This window comes from Antechinus flavipes, chromosome 1, assembly GCF_016432865.1.
Source record: "Antechinus flavipes isolate AdamAnt ecotype Samford, QLD, Australia chromosome 1, AdamAnt_v2, whole genome shotgun sequence".
In the NCBI taxonomy this organism is placed as follows: Eukaryota; Metazoa; Chordata; class Mammalia; order Dasyuromorphia; family Dasyuridae; genus Antechinus; species Antechinus flavipes.
This window is the reverse complement of record NC_067398.1, coordinates 270,578,800-270,599,502: the sequence shown is the minus strand read 5'-3', so window position 1 is coordinate 270,599,502 and position 20,703 is coordinate 270,578,800. Positions and strand designations below refer to the sequence as shown.

At 35.1% G+C, this 20,703-nt stretch overlaps 1 protein-coding gene across 1 annotated transcript in view; it reads right to left on the bottom strand.

The window, feature by feature from the left end:
- SNX30 (sorting nexin family member 30) overlaps positions 1-20,703 on the bottom strand; it is a 191,131-nt gene that overhangs the window by 43,501 nt on the left and 126,927 nt on the right. Inside the window, exons 4-5 of the mRNA XM_051961344.1 lie at positions 2,991-3,149; positions 152-347 (exon numbers count right to left, since the gene is read on the bottom strand). Of these exons, the coding sequence (XP_051817304.1) occupies positions 152-347; positions 2,991-3,149 (355 nt within the window). The remainder of the gene's footprint in view (positions 1-151; positions 348-2,990; positions 3,150-20,703) is intronic.

Genomic DNA, 20,703 nt, shown 5'->3' with positions numbered 1-20,703 from the left:
TCTTTTTAACATGAAGTAAATGTCAAGGTGAGCTTTTTCTTAAGTAAAAGAACACACATGCATTGTTTAATTTTAGCAAGCCCAGCTCACATACAAGCTACTCATGCAACGATATTAGCTGGGATATTGATCTGGAGGGAGCACAGCTTACCTACTTCTTCCTTGATGATCCTCTGAGCTATTCGATCAATAGTTCCAAGTTTTAGGGCAAACGTATCTAAATAATCACCCATTGCTGCAAATTCTAGTGGTCGACTTCTCAGCTTATAGCCTCCAGTGACATACTTGACAGACTCCCCAACCTTGGAGAGTAATGCCATCCCTTGCTTTTTGTAGGCATTCAGATCCTGAAAAGAGAAAACAGCATAGTTTAATGACTTGAGAAAAGGAGTCATTCAAATACAGAAAAACGGAATGGGCATTTTAGAGGCAAGTTGGAAGCAATAACTGTGCAATTAAAACACTTTCACTATTACATTTGTATCACATCTCCTAATGAACACATTCTCTTTTGAAGTGGGGACGCTTAATTTGAAGAAAAGGAGTCTTTTCAAGTGAATGCTGCTAAATTTCTTACGAATTCTCATCTATCAATATAGTAATCAACCAAAATTATTTATTAATCATTTACTACATGCCAAGCACTCTGTTGTTATCCATTCATTAATCTCGAAGAAGACCAATGACATCAGGAGGGTGATGAATTGACTTGCAAGAAAACTGGATTAGAGTGAGACAGAGTCATGCAAAGTCAACAATCTTACTTTTTCTTCCAGAATCATTGGCAAAACATAGGTCAGGATGACTAGTAATGGCCCAGAATGCAATGGGAGACTTGAGATCTTTCTAAGTTAAAATCTTTCAGAATCTTTCCCAGGTCTCAGTTTGTCTGAGGCAACACTCATTCAGTGATTAAGGCTAGATAAGAAATGAAGTAAAAGATGGTCTAGTTTACCCTTCACAAAAGAATCAATAAGGGTGAAGACCCTCAGTTTCTGAGCAGAACAGAAACAACTGCTCTTTACCCTGAGCCATCAAAACCAAAACAATGAGCAAATGAGGGCAGCAACCTATTGTTGATAGCCAAAGTGATTTGGGTTTAAAAGCATAGCCAAATAGCTCTATTTGACTCACAGTGGTTAAGCTGTCTTAAAAAAAAAAAAAAAAAAAAAAGAGAGGAACTCTGTGAAGAACACAAAAGGGGAGAGTGGGTTCAGGGCAAGGGGGAGATATTTAATTGTGAGAAACAGAAAAGAGGACAACTGGGCTAGGTCAAAAATGTGGGAAGGAGAATAATAGCCAATGAGAATGAAAGGTAAGTTGGGTAGAAAAAGATGAGCCCTTATGTTCTATCCCAAAAGACAGAACTGAGACCAAAGGCCTAGAAGTTTAAAGGGGGTATATTTTACTTCAATACAAGGAAAAACTTCCTACTTAGAGCTACTGAAGAATGGGGTATCCTTAGAGTTCAAGCAAAACTTTGGTTCAGGATGTTTCTTGAGAGGATTTGTGCTTTAGTCAGGAGTTGAAATAGATGAGGTCCTCTCCTTCTCAAAGATTAAGTGAAACAGGTATAATAAGAATTATGTTGCTTACCTTATGAATGGCTGGGGAGGGAAAAAATTTGAAACTCAAAATTTAAAAAGTATGAATGTTTTTCAATTGGCAAACAATAAAGGAAATGGAACTAAAAAAAAAAAAAAAAGACAATTATGTAGAACTATTCATTGTCATGGCTGGGATGTGCCAATAAAAAGAAAAAAAGATTATGTGAAACTTGAGAGGATGTATACATTTCCTAGACACCGCATAGAAGGACTAGATTTCCATTGAAATCAGGGCCCCTGAACACAATAATCCAATATAAGAAACTTAACATTCTCTCTTTCACATTTAACAAAGTTTCTAAAATACTACAGTTTCATGTGTAACATAATTTTATTATTAATCCTTAAATTATTTATCATTAAACTGCTATTAAGTAGGAACAAGGGCTCAAAAAATTAGAAATAAATGTCCTCTGTAATCTTTGGGAAAATGTTAGATGAGCAAATAAATTTGATAAAGATACAAGGCTTGATGCCAGCTAACAAAAAGGCTAATACTAAACTATAGGGCATCCAGTTGTGGTTTCAAGTCAGAGTAGGAAACACTCTCTCTGAAACCACTAAAATCAATAGATACTTTGAGAGGCAAATAGTTCTGTCTGGCATTTCTATGAGGGAAACTAGAAAGGAAATTCCCTTCACAACTGTAAGATTGTCAACATGGAATCATTAGCTTTCTGGCCTTATTCAGAGAGCAGAGTAAGTATGAAATCTACACCCTCCTCCCCCTGCCTAAAAAAAACCCAGACTGGTCTAAAGGAAAATTGGCAGAATTAGACATATGCTGGAAATCCTGGGCACAAGTTATACCATTTCTATGGACTCAAAAGAATGAGACTGTTCAACAAAGCAGATGATTCCCTGACACCCAATACTTCAGGCCAATTCTGAACCTGGTGGGGACAGTGAAAACCATTAGAATATTTGAGCTCCAAACTCTAAGGCTGGAAATGAGATTGCATCCCTATACAATTTTTTTCTGGCATTTGTCCAGGAAACAAATATTTGACTCCCATAAGGTTACTGTATACAGCTGGATCCAAGTAGATTTGTGCATTTCTTGAAACAACACCATATATCATGTGGTACACAGGAGTACACCAGCCCTAGGAAGTGTGACCATGATATCTTCTATGTCCATCATTCTTTTAAAAAACATACTAATCCTTGCTATTGGGAAATGTGGATCTCTCTTCTTCTTATACAAGGAATATTTTTGTGGACCTGCAATTTATAAGCACCTCTGAGGGAAATTAAATGCCAAAGTTAAAATGCAAGTCTGGTGGGTCACTTAGAAGATCAGTCACCAATAATATTTTATCAAATATTTGAGCATGAATTTGAAAAAATGGGAGGAAAAACATACAAAAATTCTGACATTACCTTGGCTGTAAGGAAAACGTTAAAGTGTTCATTGAAGGAAAGTACTGGATGATCGGCAATTCTTTTTAAGAATTTATCCAAAGCTTTTCTTCTAGTCTCGACAAACTCTTCAGAAAACCGATCCACAACTCCTTTTACCACAAATTTCTCTGGAAGAGGCTATGAAGACAGAGAAAGGAAAAGCACTCAGACTAATTGAGAGAACTGGGGGGAAGAGGGAGAAATAGGTCTAGCCATGCATTTTCCATTGCTCTTCTTTCTTTTAAATTTTTTTTTCAATTACATGTCAAGATAACTTTTAACATTCATTTTTTAAAAGATTCTGAGTTTCAATTTTTTTCCCTTCTGTGAATCCTCCTCCTCCCGGATATCTGATGTGTGTGTGTGTGTGTGTGTATCTGATATAGTTTGTACAAGTGCAATAATATAAACATATTTCTACATTAGTCATGTTGTGAAATAGAACAAAAGGGAAAAGATATACACAAAGTGAAAATAGTATGCTTCAAACTGCATTCAAACTCCATAGTTTTTTCTCAGAATGTGAATATCATTTTACATTATGAGTCTCTTGGACTTGTCTTGGATCACTGTATTGCTGAGAAAAGCTAAAAGTCTATCATCTGCACAATATTGCTGTTACTGTAATGTTCTTTTGGTTCTCCTCACTTCACTCAGCATCAGTTTATGTAAAACTTTCCAGGTTTTTTTTGAAATGTGCCTGTTCATCATTTCTTATAATAAAATATTATTACATTACATTCGTATACCATAATTTGTTCATCCATTCCTCAAATGATGGGCATTCCTTCAATTTCCAATTCTTTGATGCTACAAAGAGTTGCCATAAATATTTCTGTGTATGTGGATCCTTTACTCTTTTTTTTATCATCTCTTTGGGATACAAACTTAATTGGGATATTGCTGGAATCAAAGGCTATACAATTTTTGATTACCTTTTGGGCAAAGTTCCAAGTTGTTCCCCAGAATTGTTGAATCAATTTACAACTCCACCAAAATGTAGAGGGCTGAAACTCTTGAGTCGTTGCACTGAGGTCAGTTCAAGCACTTAGGGCTAATTACTGATTGGATAATACTATATGGGCATATGCTTGGAAAATGGCCCTTCCCACAATCCTGTGCTGGCTCAATGATTGGTGTATTTAGAGGATTGTAGGAGGGACTAGGGGATGGAATAAGAGAGTCAGAGTCACTTTTTGTGGTAGACAAGGAAGAAGGCAGTCGCTGAGATTCTACTTCCATCCCGTTCATTTCACCCCCTACAGACCAAGAATAAAGACTAAGGACTTTTGCTTATCCTGACTCCAGCTGATTCTGGGATGTCCTGGGTGATAGCACGGTTATCACACTAAAAATGCATTAGCGTCCCAATTTTCTCACATATCCTTCAAAATTTATCATTTTCCTTTTGTGTCTTCTTAGCCAACTTGATAGATGTGAAGTGATAAAACAGAGTTGTTTTAATTTGCATTTTTAAAAGTAATTTAGAACATTTTTTCATAACTTTAGATAGCTTTAATTTCTTCATCTGAAAACTTTCTGTACATATCCTTGGCCATTTGTTAATTGGGAAAGGACTTGTAGTCTTATGAATTTGATTCAGTTCTCTGTTTATCTGAGAAATGAGACCTGTAAAAATGTTGTGAAAAATGTTCCTCAACTTTTTGCTTTTCCTTGTAATATCGATTGCATTGGGTTTCTTTGTGCAAAACATTTTTAATTTAATGTAATCAAAATTATCTGTTTTATACTTTATAATGTTCTCTATATCTTTTTTGGTCATAAATTCTTCCCTTTTCCATAGATCTGACAGATAAACTATTCCTTGCTCTCCTAATTTGCTGATGGTATTACTCTTTATGCCTAAAGCATGTAACCATTTTGACTTTGTCTTGGGATAGAGTGTGAAAAACTGGTCTATGTCTAGTTTCTACCATCCTATTTTCAAGTTTTCCTAGCAGTTTTTGTCAAATAGTGAATTCTTATTTCCAAAACAGGAGTTTAACAAAACAGTAGATTTCCATCTATTTCTACTGATCTATCCCCTTGATTCACAATCCTATTTCTTAGCCAGTACCAAAAAGTTTGGATTGCTGTTTTGTAATTTTAGATTTGATAGGGGTAGTTCATCTTCCTTTATATTTTTTTCATTGATACACTTGACCTTTTGTTCTTTCAGATAAATTGTTATTATCTTTTCTAGCTTTATACAGTAAAATGTATACAGTAAAAATATGCATAATTAATTTAATTAGAATTGTCATTTTTATTATACTGATTTGGTCTATCAATGAGCAACTGATATTTTTTCGGTTGTTTAGATTTAATTTTATTTGTATAAAAAGTGTGTTCATATAGTTCCTGTCTTTACCCTGGCCAACAGAGTCCCAAATATTTTATATTGTCTACAATTATTTTAAATAGAATTTCTCTTTCTGTTTCTTGCTGCTGGTCTTTGTTGGTAAAATATAGAAATGCTGATGATTTATGGTGGATTTATTTTATATTCTACAATTTTGCTAAAACTGTTAATTATTTCAAGTAGTCTTTTAGTTGATTCTCTAGGATTCTCTAAGTATACCATCAGATCATCTAAAAAGAGTGTTTTATTTCCTCATTCCTAGTCTAATTCCTTCAATTTCTTTTTCTTTCTTTTTATTGCTATAGCTAACATTTCCAGAACTATATTATAAATGTTGGTGATAACAGGTATCCTTGTTTTACTCCTGATCATACTGGGAAACCTTCTAGCTTATCCCCATTACAGATAATGCTTGCTGATGATTTTAGATATACACTACTTATCATTTAAAGGAATGCTCCATTTATTCCTATATTCTCCAGTGCTTTTAATATGAAAGGGTGCTGTATTTAACAAAATCTCTTTCTGCATCTATTGAGATAATCATATGATTTCTGTTGGTTTTGTTACTAATACAGTCAATTATGCTAAAAGTTTTCCTAATATTGAACCAGCCCTGCATTTTTGATATAAATCACACGTGGCCATAATATATTATCTTCATAATAAGTTGCTGTAATCTCTTTGCTAGTATTTTACTTAACATTTTTGCATCAATATTCATTAGGGAAATTGGCTTATACTTTTGTTTTTCTGTTTTGCCTCTTTTTGGTTTAGGTATCAGCATCATATTTGTGTTATAAAAGGAATTTGGTAGAACTCCTTTGTCTATTTCTCCAAATAGTTTATAAAATATTGGAATTAATTATTCTTTAAATATTTGGTAGACTTCACTTGTAAATCCCTTGGCCCTGGAGATTTTTTGGTGGGATGACTTCCCTTCTTTCTCTCTGCTATAATAGATCTTTCAAGTTTTCATATAATTTACTTCATTCTGGCTCCCAATTTCCTCTTCTCCCAATACAAACCTTTTTTCCACCCCTTAACTATTTTTTTTTATGATCATATCAAAGTCAATATCCAACACCCTCTAAGTATACTCCTTTAACTGTCCTAGTAGAGCTACAGTTCTTCAGAGTAACCAATATAATTTTCCCTTATAGGAATGTAAATAGTTTAATCTTATTGAATACCATAGGGTTTCATCCCTTTCCTGTTTACCTTTTTAAGCTTCTCTTAAGTCTTATATTTGAAGATAAATTTTTCTTTATATTTCTGGTCTTTTTATTACGAAAGTTTGAAAGTCCCCTATTTCATTGAATAGTAGGGACTTACTTTCCCCTGAAAGATTATGCTCAGTTTTGCTGGGTAGTTAATTCTTGATTGCAATCCAAACTTCTTTGCCTTCCTGAATATCATATTCCAAGCTTCTGATCCTTTTAAACTGCTAAATCCTGGGTATTCCTGATTGTGTCTTCTTGATGTTTGAATTGTTTCTCTCTGGATGCTTGCAGATTATCTCCTTGACTTTATAAATTCTGGAATTTTTTCTCTCTCTCACCCTTTCTTGCCCCTCCCCAAGACAGCAAGCACTCTAATATAGATTAAATATAGGCAATTCTAAACATATTTCCATATTTGTAATACTGCACAAGAAAAATTTGATCAAAAGGGAAAAAAAAAACAAGAAAAAAAAAGCACACAAACAACAATAAAAGGTGAAAATATTGATCCACATTCAGTCTTCCTAGTTCTATCTCTGATGCAGATGGTCCTTTCCATCACAATTGACAGATTATTAATATCTCATAGAGTCATTAACTTCCACTTGCCCAATTCTAATTTTTAAGGAATTGTTTTCTTCGGTTAGCTTTTGTACCTTCTTTTCCATTTGACCAATTCTATTTTTTTTAAAGAGTTGTTTTCTTCAATTTTTGTGTTTCCTTTTCCATGGTGTTGACTTTTTTCATAATTCTCTTGCATAACTCCCATTTATTTTCCCAATTTTTCTTCAACCTCCCCTTATTTGAGTTTTTAAAATCCTTTTTGAGCTCTTGAGGACTTTTTGGACTTAAGATCAATTCATATTCCCCTTTGAGGCTTCACATATAAGCATTTTGGCACTGCTGTCCTCTTTTGAGTTTCTTTTTTGATCCTCCCTACAGCCATAGTAGCTTTCAGGGTTCTTTTTTATCTTTTTGCTAGTTTTTTTTTTTAAACTCGAACTCTGCTCCTAAGGTAAAGGAAACACTATCCTAAGTTTCTTTCACTGGGAGCAAGAGACCTGATCATTGGCTTCCTCTGCTAGGACCTCTGTAGCTGGTAGCTTGCCCATTGTGCTAAAGTGACCTATCCCAGGTGCATCTGCTGTTCTCTGGGTTCCAGAACTGGCAGTTTGCCTACTGCACTGGGGCTGGAGGTCTCCCAGCTGGCCTGTTGTACCATTGGCCTGCTGAAGCAGAACTACAGGGCCTCAGTTGCTGATCTGGGCTGTGGCTAAGTTTCCAACTGGCTTACCTCAACACTGCCTGCACTGGTCTACACTCCCCCTTTTACCCATATGAAACAGACCTTTTCCTGAAGTCCTTCCGAGTTATCTTAGGTCGGAAAATTGTTTCCTTCCATCTTTTTGTGGATTTTGTCATTCCAGAATTCTTTTAGAGGCTTGATTTAATATTGTTTTCAAGGGAAAATTGGAGAGAACTCAGGCAACTTTCTAGTTTCTCTCTGCCACCCTCCATTATTACTCTGAACAAGAAAATTAGTCCCAATTGAATTGACCTTTTAACATCCAGAAACATTAATGAACCACAAGCAATGAATGGTGGTTCCAATGCCACATTTATATCTTGCATATATAGTGGGCATTCAAAAAAACTTGAACGAATGATCATCATTATTATATTGTTTCCAACACAAAGGTTGTGATGGGGAATGGTATTCTTTTTTTTTTTTCTTTTTTTAAAATTTTTATTTAATAATTACTTTATATTGACTGAATCCATGCCAGGGTAATTTTTTTTTTTACAACATTATCCTTTGCACTCGTTTCTGTTCCAATTTTTTCCCCCTCCTTTCCTCCACCCCCTCCCCTAGATGGCAAGCAGTCCTTTATATGTTGGATATGTTGCATTATATCCTAGATACAATATATGTTTGCAGAACCAAACAGTTCTCTTGTTGCATAGGGAGAATTGGATTCAGAAGGTATAAATAACCCGGGAAGAAAAACAAAAATGCAGATAGTTCACATTCGTTTCCCAGTGTTCTTTCTTTGGGTGTAGCTGCTTTTGTCCGTCATTTATCAATTGAAACTCAGTTAGGTCTCTTTGTCAAAGAAATCCACTTCCATCAAAATATGTCCTCATACAATATCGTTGTCGAAGTGTATAATGATCTCCTGGTTCTGCTCATTTCATTTAGCATCAGTTCATGTAAGTCTCGCCAGTCCTCTCTGTATTCATCCTGCTGGTCATTTCTTACAGAACAATAATGGGAATGGTATTCTTAAGAGGGAAGCCAATTTCATATGATCACAGGATTATAGATTTGAGGACGGAAGAGAGATTTGAGGTTATTCACTCCCAAGATGAAAAAACTGAGGCCCACAGAGTTTAAGAGACTTGCCCAAATTCACACAATTAGTAGGTGTCTGGGATAGAATTCAGACCCAAGTTTTCCTGTCTCCAAATACACAGCTCGATCCATTCACTACTTTTTGCTATTTCTATCTAGTTTTTTTTTAGATACAGCTGTGGTTGTATTCCCCCACTTAAAACTATTCAATTTCTCTGCCAATTTCCCTGTTTGCAGAATGATTCTATGGAGTTTGACTACCTGGATATATTATTTTACGAATAATTCAGTCATTCAAGTATGAATACAAAAAGGATACAAAAGTCTAATTGTTTACTTTACTTTTACAAACTCTCATGATCTTCAACTCCTTTATTTAAAAAAAAAAAATTCTAATGGTTCTTGGAGAAAATAGACTTTAAGGTGAGCAGTGGAGAGATTGAGATAATATGGGTCAAAATATATAAATTCAGATTTCAGATGCATGTATCTGTCGGAAACAAGATTAAGCCCAGTTTTTCCTGACCTGATTTGTCCTTGAATATGAAAACTTGTGAACGTTACCATATACAAGGAACAGAATAAAAGGAAATGTGAAAGAGAATGATTGTACATTTTTAAAGAGGACATTAAATTTAACACCATAGTAATACAAACATTCCACTCGTTGTATCCCCTTCTGAACTTCCTTCTACAGTCTATGTATTCTTCTACTGTTTCATTGAAATTATTTTTTTTAATTGGCTTCTACTTTCTGGTATCACTACCACTACTATTCATCCTAACCCAAAACTACAAATTTCTTCCGCTGCAAATAAAAATCTTCCATTATAACAAATAGGTATAAGAAAACAATTTATATATTCATTGTACCTGAAATATGTATCTCATTCGACATTTTTATTTTTTTTTGCTGAGGCAAGTGGAGTTAAGTGACTTGCCCAGGGTCACATAGCTAGGAAGTGTTAAGTGTCTAAGACCAGATTTGAACTCAGATCCTCTTGACTTCGGGGTTGGTGCTCTGTCAACTGCACCAACTAGTTGCCCCCCATTCCATATCTTTAAACAATAACCTCTCTACAAAAAAAAAATGGGAAGCAAACTTTGCCATCAATCTTCTGAAGTCATACCTAGATATTGCACTGATCAGTTAGATCTTTCAGGGTTGAATGTTTGAATGATTATTATTGTTTGGTTTTTGCTAGCTGCATTCTACAATATTGCCTATCTACCTATTTGTTTCATTTTTTTAGTCCTTTTGTCATTTCTTAAGGAGAAATAATATTACGTTTACATACTATAATTTGTTCCACCACTCCCAAATGGCAATATACTGTTTCTAGCTTTTTGCTACAATAAAATCTAGTACAATTATTTTTATGCACATGTATCCTTTCCCCAATTAACCTCTTCACCACAAGGAATCTTCTTGCCTTCTCACAGCTCCACTAAGAGTTGTCATTTTTCTTTTTTTATTATCCCCTCCTTCTTTCTTATCATCGTATCACAGACCCATCAATCTAATGGGTCTAAGGTGGAATTTCAAAAAGTTTTTATTTGCATTGCTTTTATTATTTGGAGTCCTGGAGAAGGTTATTCTAACTTTTTTTTTTTTTTTTTTAAAGAACAGAAGCAGGTTCAGAAAAAGATACAAAGAAGACATTACTGAAGCTAAAATGTTCTTATGGTATAATTTTGAAAAGAAATTCAGTGTGTTTACAATAGCCATTTATGGATTCAGTTGCAACTGTTCTCCCTTCCCCTTTTCTTTGTATATGTCCATGTTCATGTTTGCAAAACTCAGAATAACAAAATAAAATAAAATGTTAAATTTGGGGCTTTGTTCCCCAGCATGGAAGAACCACTGTCCCAAACTCTTAAGCTTTTTTTGTGCAGCTGTTTTTAGAGCTAGCTTTGGGGATCTGAAATTTTTTAGCTCTTCTAAAGTAGAATGATTTAAGGAAAAATCTCTTTACTATTCTCCTACTTTGTGTTCTGGTCTGTGCATGACCTAGAATTGTGGTCAGGGTCCCTACTCCCCTGCTGCCACAAGCTCTGGTGTGCTATTGCTTCCACTTGGCTGGCTGGTGGCAGAAGAAGAGTTTTCAGAGGAAAAAGCTACGAGTCGAGAGTTCAGCTGACAACCAGATTCATCTTCATCTCACACCACTGTGGTTGGTGACTGGGCTCCTGCACTTCCCCCACTGAGACCAAGCTGGTCTGAAAGACTCACCAGAAAGCTAGCCGAGCCCCAAGTGAAGGAGACAAGAGATTCATTCCATCTCTGTGCTGGCTGGAGGCAGAAGAAAGCAGAGGCAGAGGCTGAAGGACAAAACCCTTGGATTTGGAGATATTTGGAGGGCTCTAAGCTAACCGGGCTACATTAGAGACAATAAAAGATCTGAACTTTTATCACTTGGCTGTGTTGAGGTAATTACTACTTTCAACTGATACTAAAACTGCCTCCAAGAAACCCTCCCCCGAGAAACTTGCCCTCTCCACACAGAGAGAACTATTTTACTTATTTTAAAAGAAGAACAGAATCACCACATTGTAACAATAACAGTCCTGTCCTCAGTGCCATCACAGGGGCCTCTGTAATCTCCTTCTGACTAGTCTTTTGACCCCTTTACTGTTTGTGGAAGCTGTCATTGCTACCACTCATTCAAACATCTCCAAGGTTTGCTGCTGGCTTGCTGATGCATGGTCTGTATTGACACAGACCAAACTCTCACCCCCATTGTGAGAGACATTCATTGCCATTCTTCTAAATTATCATGGGTTGGAAAATTGTTTTTAGCCCATACTTTTGTGGCTTCTGCTACTCCAGAATATATTTGGAGGCATTATTTCAAAATGTTTGGAGTAGAATTTGGGGGAGCTTAGGTGTTTCCCTGCCTTTTCTGTGCCATCTTGGCTTCCTCTCTCCATCAGTATATATTTGAGAAATGAGGCTTTTATCACAGTAACTTCCATTTATATTATTTCATGGTGTACCTTTTAGCATAATAAAGTTTTTTTAATTATCTCTTTAATTAGATTTATTTTTACTTTTGCTTTGCAGAGATCATGATTTAACTGAAGCTTATTAAATTCTGTTTCAGTCCCTTACTTTTAACTGTTTGTCTTTCTGGTTTCTAAACCAGTCTACTATCTGCTTCCATTTTATAGTGAGCTTATTTCACTCACATTCACAGTTATAATTACTATATACTTTCCTCCAACTCATTATCTTGGGGGAGAGGGGGTTGCCCTCTCTTTTTATTCTTTTTCTTCTTAAAAGACTATTTTGCTTCCAAACCCTGCTTTCCTTAATCTGGTCTCTCTTTTATCATTTCCTCCCTCCCTCCCCCCACCATTTTTCTTTTTACCTCTTTTCTCTATTCTCTTCCTGGATAAGTTAAATTGTGTGTGTGTGTGTGTGTGTGTGTGTGTGTGTGTATGTGTGTTCTTCCTCCTTTGAGCCAATTGTGATGAAAATTTCAAGTATTTTCTGCCACATTCTTATTTCTCCCTTCACTGTAAAAGCTCTTCCTTGTCTGCATTTTTTATGAGAAACTTTTCCCTATTCTATTTCTTCCCTCTGCCTTCTTGAAATGCATTCCTCTTTCTTACTCCTTCTTTTTTTGTGTGAGATTATGCAACACAATCTATTCAGATCTATGCTCTCCATCTAAATTTCTTTTAACTGACCTAATAATGATAAAATCCTTAGAAATCACATTATCTTTCCATGTAGGAATGTAAACAGTTCAATGTTGAGTCCTTTATGATTATTCTTTTATGTTTATCTTTTTATGCTGAATCTTCTATTTGAATGTTAATTTTACTATTTAGTTCTAGTTTTTTCATCGAAAATACTTGAAAATCCTTTATTTAATTAAATATCCATTCTTCTCTACTCTCCCCCAAAGTATTTTACTTAGGTAATTCTTGGTTATAATCCTAGCTCCTTTGCCTTCTGGAATATCATATTCCAAGCTCTGTGCTCCTTTAATAGTGAAGCTGCTAAATCTTGTATGAGTCTGATTGGGTCTATCATATTTTTATTGTTTCTTTCTGGCAGCTTGAAATATTTCTTCTTTGTTCTAGGGGTTATGGAATTTGGCTATAATTTTATATTGAGTTTCCATTTGGGAATCTTTTTCAGGAAGTAATCAGTGGATTCTTTCAATTTTTATTTCACCCTTTGGATCTAAAATATCAGGGAAGTTTTCTGTATAATTTCTTGAAATATTTTATCTAGTATTAAAGAAGAGAAAGGGACCCATATGTGCAAAAATGTTTGTGCCAGCCCTTTTTGTAGTAGCTAGAAACTGGAAATTGAAGGGATGCCCATCAATTGGAGAATGTCTGAATAAATTATGGTATATGAATGTTATGGAATATTATTGTTCTATAAATAAATGACCAGCAGGATGAATGCAGAGAGACTTGGAGAGACATATATGAACTGATGCTAAGTGAAATGAGCAGAACCAGAAGATCATTATATACTTCAACAACAATACTACATGATGATCAATTCCAATGGACACAGCTCTCTTCAACAATGAGAGAATCCAAATCAGTCCCAATTGATCTGTAATAAATAGAACCAGCTACACCCAGAAAAAGAACACTGGGAAATAAGTATGGATCACAACATAACATTTCCACTCTTTCTGTTATTGTTTGCTTGTATTTTTGTTTTTTCTTTTCAGGTTATTTTTACCTTCTTTCTAAATCAGATTTTTCTTGTTCAACAAGATAACTGTATAAATATGTATACATATATAGTATTTAATTTGTATGGGATTACCTGCCATCTAGGGAAGGGGGTGGAGGGAAGGAGGGGAAAAGTTGAAAAAGAAGTTTTTGCAAGGGTCAATGTTGAAAAATTACCCATGCATATGTTTTATATATAAAAAACTATAATAAAAAATAAAAATAAAGAAATATTATATCTAAGCATCATGGCCTTCAGGTATGATATATTTACCAGGTCAGTTATTTTGTCAGTAAGATATTTCACATTTTCTTCTATTTTTCCCATTATTTTGACTTTGTTTTATTGTTTTTTGATATCTCATGGAGTCATTTAGCTTTGACCTGCCAGATGCTATTTTTTAAGGAATGATTTTCTTTAGTGAGCTTTTGTGCTTTCTTCAATCGGCCAATTCTGCTTTTTAAGGTATTATTTTCTTCAGATTTTTTTTGTGCCTTTTTTTTTTTTTAAACCAACCTGTTAATTCTCTTTTCATAATTTAGTTGCATTACTCATTTCTTTTCCAACTTTTTTCTCTAATGCCCTTATCTTGTTCTCTAACTTCCAGGAATTCTTGCTAGCTTTGGATCCAATTTCTTTGAGACTTTTTTGATAGTTGTTTTACATTGTTGTCTTTTATGTTTTAGTCTTCCCTGACATTGTAATAGTTTTTTAATGATAAAATTCTTTTGTTGTTGTTGTATGCTCATTTTACCTACTTCTTGACTTTGAATTTTATGTTAAAGTTGGGCTCTGTTCAGCTGGGAGTGGAGAACCACTGTCCCAAACTTCAAGGTTTTTATGCTGCTGTTTTCAGAGCCAATTCTAAGGATCTGTAAGTTTTTGAAATTTCCAAGGTAGTGTGATCCTGGGAGAAGTATAATCACTGCTCTCCTGTCTGCACTCTGATTTTTACCCAGGAAGGGTCCCTAGTCCTCTGTAGCTATAAACACTCATGATGTACTTTGTTTTGGACTGTGATAAGGCCCTCTTGCTTCCTTGTGACAGAGCCAACAGTGGCTCCTCTTTATCCTGGCCCTAAAATTCAGGCAACAGTGTCTATAATAGGTGCCTTGTAATCATTTATTAACCAGTTTATCAAACCCCTTACCACCCTGGGCTAAGAGATCCTGAAACTGTTGCTGCTGTCACTACAGAATGTGTGGCCTATAAATAGGACTTCACCACAGTCACAGACTTCTCCAGCCAATTTCTTAAATTTTCTCAGTCCAGGGAAAAAGTCTTATCCAGACATTTTCTTAGCTCTGCTGCTCCAAAATTTTACTTGGAGGTATTATTTTAAAGTTATCTGAAGGAAAATGTTGGAAGAGTTCAGCTGGGTAGTGGCCCCTAATCTGCCATCTTAGTTCCATATCCAATTTTTTTTTTTTTATAATTTCACAAGATACAAATATTCCACTTGTAGGTTTAAGTCAGTATTTCTCTCACAAAAGTTCTCATCTGATTTATTTAAAGCACACAATATCCAGGTATTTACTGTTAAAAAATGAGGTTTTATATACATACATACATATATATAAATATAAGACTTAATAATTCTTCATTTACCTCAGAGAACAGTTCCTTGGGACACATAAAACAAATTCTGACTATTGTTTGCTTTTTTCTGAGGTATCAGTACATGAAAGATGTCAGACAATGATGAATTCCAAGTTTTTGGCTAGCCAATTTCTCACAGAGTATTCCAGACTGCCCATGACAATGTGGTCTTAAACCAGGGGTGGGGAACATCTGGCCTGCAGGCCACATAAGGCCAGTGAAATCACTTGCTAAGGCAACTGCAGGCAACGACGAACTAAAAGCTAGGTACAACAACCTCCCACTGCTAGAGTTCCATAAAGTTAATAATTTTGTAGAAACCAAGAATGATGTTATAAATATCCAAATGATTTTTGGCAGGAAAAAAGTGCCCAATCCTTAAAGAAAAGGGAAAAGGGAAGTAGCATGAAAGATAGAAAACCAGAAAGTCAGAAGATGAGGGATTAAGTCTTGACTAGACAATTTACTACATTTGTGATCTTAGAGAAAATTACAAAACATCTCTGAGCTACAGTCTACTCACTTACCCCACAGGTCTATCATGAGAATCAAAATGTGATCAATTGTGAACAGACAATTTTCAGATGAAGAAAAGCAAATTATTTCTAGCCATATGAAAAGATGCTCCATATCATTATTAATCAGAGAAATGCAAATTAAGACAACTCTGAGATACCACTATACACCTGTCAGATTGGCTAGGATGACAGGAAAAGATAATGCTGAATATTGGAGGAGATATGGGAAAATTGGGAAACTGATACATTATTGGTGGACTGTGAATGAATCCAACCATTCTGGACAGCAATTAGGGACTATACTCAAAAGGTTATCAAACTGTGCATACCCTTTGCTCCAACAGTGTTTCCACAGGGCTTATATCCCAAAAAAGATATTAAAGAAGGGAAAGGGACCCGTATGTGCAAAAATGTTTGTGGCAGCCCTTTTTGTAGTGGCTAGAAACTGGAAACTGAATGGATGCCCATCAATTGGAGAATGGCTGAATTAGTTGTGGTATATGAATATTATGGAATATTATTGTTCTTTAATAAATCATTAGCAGGATGATTTTAGAGAGGCCTGGAGAGACTTACATGAACTGATGCTGAGTGAGATGAGCAGAAAACAGGAGATCATTATACATTCCAACAACAATACTAGATGATGATCAGTTCTGATGGACATGGCTCTCTTCAATAATGAGATGAACCAAATCAGTTCCATCTGTTCAATAATGAAGAGAATCAGCTCTACCCAGTGAAAGAACTCTGGGAAATGAGTGTGAACCACAACATAGCATTTCCACTCCTGTTTTTGTCCACCTGCATTTTTTATTTCCTTCTCGGGTTATTTTTACCTTATTTCTAAACCTGATTTTTTTTGTGCAGCAAAAATAATTGTATGGATATGTATACATATATTGTGTTTAATATATACTTTAACATATTTAACACATATTGGTCTACCGGCATCTAGGGGAAGGGTAGGGGGGAAGGAGGAGAAAAGTCGGAACAGCAAGGGTCAATGCTGAAAAATTACCCATGCATATAGATTGGAAATAAAAAGCCATAATAAAAAATTAAAAAATGTTATCAAATGTCAAAAGTTTCTTAAATTATATATTTTGTACAAATAAGAAGCATTAAATATCATGACAAGAATAGGGATTATACCTGTAATTAATATGAGGAACTTTTAATCAAAAGAGGTTAGCACTTTGTTTTAAAGGAAAAAAAAAAAACAACACTATCTTAGGCACAAGTCGGCCAGAAAAAATTTATTAATTTAACATTATAGTAAATCTAAACATCTATAGTTTGGAGAGAGAAAAGAATCAACTGGCATGAGCCTTTATGCCTTTGGGCATCTCTATCCTGGAAAACAATTTGAATTAACATTTGTAGGAATCTTGAACAAGGAAATGAATCAAGATTGTAAAATGATCTTTTAATTTTCTATTAAAACTGCCCCAATTACACAATTCTTTTCTTGACCATTCAACTCAAAGGCTGAAAGAATTTCTTCCTTATGATCAATATTCTAATCCTTTCCAAATGGAAAAAAGGGTACTGCGCCCAGTAAGTCAACTCATGGCACCAATCATTACAGAGAATGGGGAAAGAAAGCAAAGATCTGAATTAGAAAAAGGTATTTTTGGTTCTAAAACTAGTTGCTTTCCTCAATTCACTTTCCTGAGGTCTTAGTTTTTTTGTTCCTAAAGAGAGAAGTCTAAAAACAGGTTTAAGGTGAAGAAATACTTAATTCTTAATGCCAGTTCAACTAAAAATATTTTGTTTTATTAATTTTTTTCCTGAGGCAATTGGGGGTAAAGTGACTTGCCCAGGGTCACATAGCTAGGAAGTGGTAAATGTCTGAGGCCAGATTTGAACTCGGGTCCTCCTGAAAAAGGTTTTTGATAAACTTGCAGGTCTACAACTGATAGTCTTACAGAGATGCCTGAAGCAATAAAGTTGAAATGGTTTTTCCAGTCACACAAGCCAGTTGGTGAAACAAGTGAAATATTTTATTTATTTATTTTTTTTTGCAAGAATAATCAGGATTAAGTCATTTGCCAAGGATCATAAAGTTACTAAGTGGCAAATGTTTCAGGACACATTTGAACTCAGGTCCTCTTAACACCAGGGTCTGTGTCTCTAATCACTTTATTATTTAGCTGCCTCCAGAAGTGGAATTGACCCCAAGTCTGCCTATCTATCTATCTATTAATCACTTTTGGGCAGCACTGAGACCTGTAAATAATCCCAAATGTCTACTGAATCAGATTAAAATATAATTAGTAAATATTTAATAAAGTACATAAAATATAATAAAACACAGTTTATTTGCAATTTTCAATAAGCTGTCTAGAAGGATCCTTCAGTACATTTTGGTGATCTCCATTTCTATTTGAGTTTGAGACTACTGTATTAAATCAAAATATTATGATGCTAGTCCAACAAATGGCCCAATGTTGAATGCCCAACAATGGCATTTTGTAGGAGGAGGCCTCATTTGTTCTTCACAAAATTAACCTTTCAAATAGCATTTGATTTGGAGGGTTTGTTTATTTGTTTTTAAGTTTTTTTAAAAAAAGCACAGACACAGGTTCAGAATTTCTTTTACTTTTAAGAAGCAAAAATATAAATAAAAGTCAAGAATTTTCTAATACTAGTAAAATGCAATAAACAAATGACCTATGACTAATCTGGGTTAGTTCTAGGCAAAATAGCAAGTTAAGCAGTTGGTTTTCCTGACTTTCTCATGTACTATTTTTTTTTTCCTTTTCATTATCCTAGATGCCCAGAGTCATTTATTGTACTGTTCTCTCAAACCCTGCCAACCCCTATAATTCCTTGTGATTCCAACCATTCTTCTTCTCCCTATCTAGTTCCTGGCCTCAAATAAAAACTTTCACCTTTGCAGCATACTGAACTGTAAAAATGAATGAATTCATACCAAGACATGAACAATCAACAGGGGTATTAACTCTACAAGGAATCTGTTTTTTTGAATAAATATAAAAGGTTGGCTCACAGAGCAGTCAAATAGGACTCAATAAATCAGCAAAGCATCCTCATGGCAAGAAGGATGCAGTAAATAATAAATCACCACCACTATCACTACCCTATGTATCCCCTGACCTTGGGCTGAACACAAGAAACCTTGGAAAACCCCAAACCTCCAGACCTGTTTCCAGCCCAATACCCACAGCCATCATTGAGAGGATAAACTGTTGTAGAGATGGACTCCACCTTCTTTCTCACCACTGGCAACAGCTGCTAACCAACCATTGAAAGCCATTCTCCTTCCCCAAAACTTGCTGCTTCTAGCTCAACATTCATTCACAGCTATCGCCCAAGGAAGCAACTCCAATGCAGGAAGAGTCCAGCTATTCCTACCAACTACCACTCATAGTCTAGACAAACTAGCCTAAGGGGAGCAGCAGGGTTTCCCAGTAGATAAGTTGGATGAAAACTAATGAACAATTATGTTCTCACCAAAAAGGCAGAGCTCAGACCAAAGGACTAAAAGTCAAAGGGAGGTACAAGACACAAGAGAGAACTTATTAGGGCTACCCACTAGAGTTCAAGTCAAAACACCCCCATTACCTTGGTTACCACCTTCCCTTGGATACTGAAATAGCTCAGAGGAGCTTAGGGAATGGCAGCTGTGCCCAGCACAGCATCTTCAGCCCTTATCCTGTGAGGCTATCTAGTAACTGTTCTTGGAAACCTAGCAAAGTCTTACTACCCAAGTCCTTGGTATTGTCAAATGATTCAACATCAGAAACTAATAATTTATCAGTGGACATGACATTAAAGAAGAAGCATTACCATCTCCTTTGCCTCTTTACCTTAAGAACTATGGAACCTCCATTTGACTTGCAGCAGAAATTTTCCATATGTGCTATCTTCCTCATTAAAATGTGAGCCCTAGGATATCAAGGTCTTATTTTTCTATTTGTATCTCTTTGTACATAATAATTGTTTAATAAATATTTCTCTCATTCATTCATCAAAAAAATGGCTATTAATACTGAAATTGCAGTTGGATTTTGAAAACAAACATAATAATTGTTTAATAAATACTTCTCTCATTCATTCATCAAAAAATGGCTATTAATACTGAAATTGCAGTTGGCTTTTGAAAATAAACAAGGCCCACTTGCTTAGGTCTCAAAAATTTGCACTGACTGATAAGATGATTCATATGCAAGTCTTTACTTTCTTTTCTTTTTTTTTTTTTTCATTTTTAGGGCTCTAAATTTTCTATCTATTAATGATTTAATCTTTCTATATCAGAAGAGGTATTTGAAGATTTTACACTGATTTATTTACTCAAGTTAAAAAAAAAAATCACCAGATATACAAGTTTCAGAGGGTTGAAAGGAATTTTTGTTATAGAAAGCCTCATATTTCTTAAGAAAAATCAGAATTTCAACTTTTCGTTTGAAATATTCAGATACAAAAAAGTTAGTTTGTCTCATAAAATAGAGATTTTTCTATTCTCTGCCCTACATCATTAGGAATTTTTAATGGATTGCTTTTTATAATGTGGATTACTTGTTGTTGTAGTTTGTCATTCATTCTCAAAAAGGACCAATTACATCAATAAAGGTTTGACTTGCAAGTAAATTGGATTTAAACCAGCCTTACTTTCTCCTCTAGAGCTATATGGGTTCAGTGGCCAGATATTGATAAAGACAACTAGTTGAATACATTTGTTGGTGGAACTGTGAATACACCCAACCATTCTGGAGAGCAGTTTGGAACTATGCTCAAAAAGTTATCAAACTGTGCATACCCTTTGATCCAGCAGTGTTTCTACTGGCTTATATCCCAAAGAGAGATCTTAAAGAAGGGAAAGGAACCTGTATGTGCAAGATGTTTGTGGCAACTCTCTTTGTAGTGGCCAGAAACTGGAAACTGAGTAGATGCTCATCAATT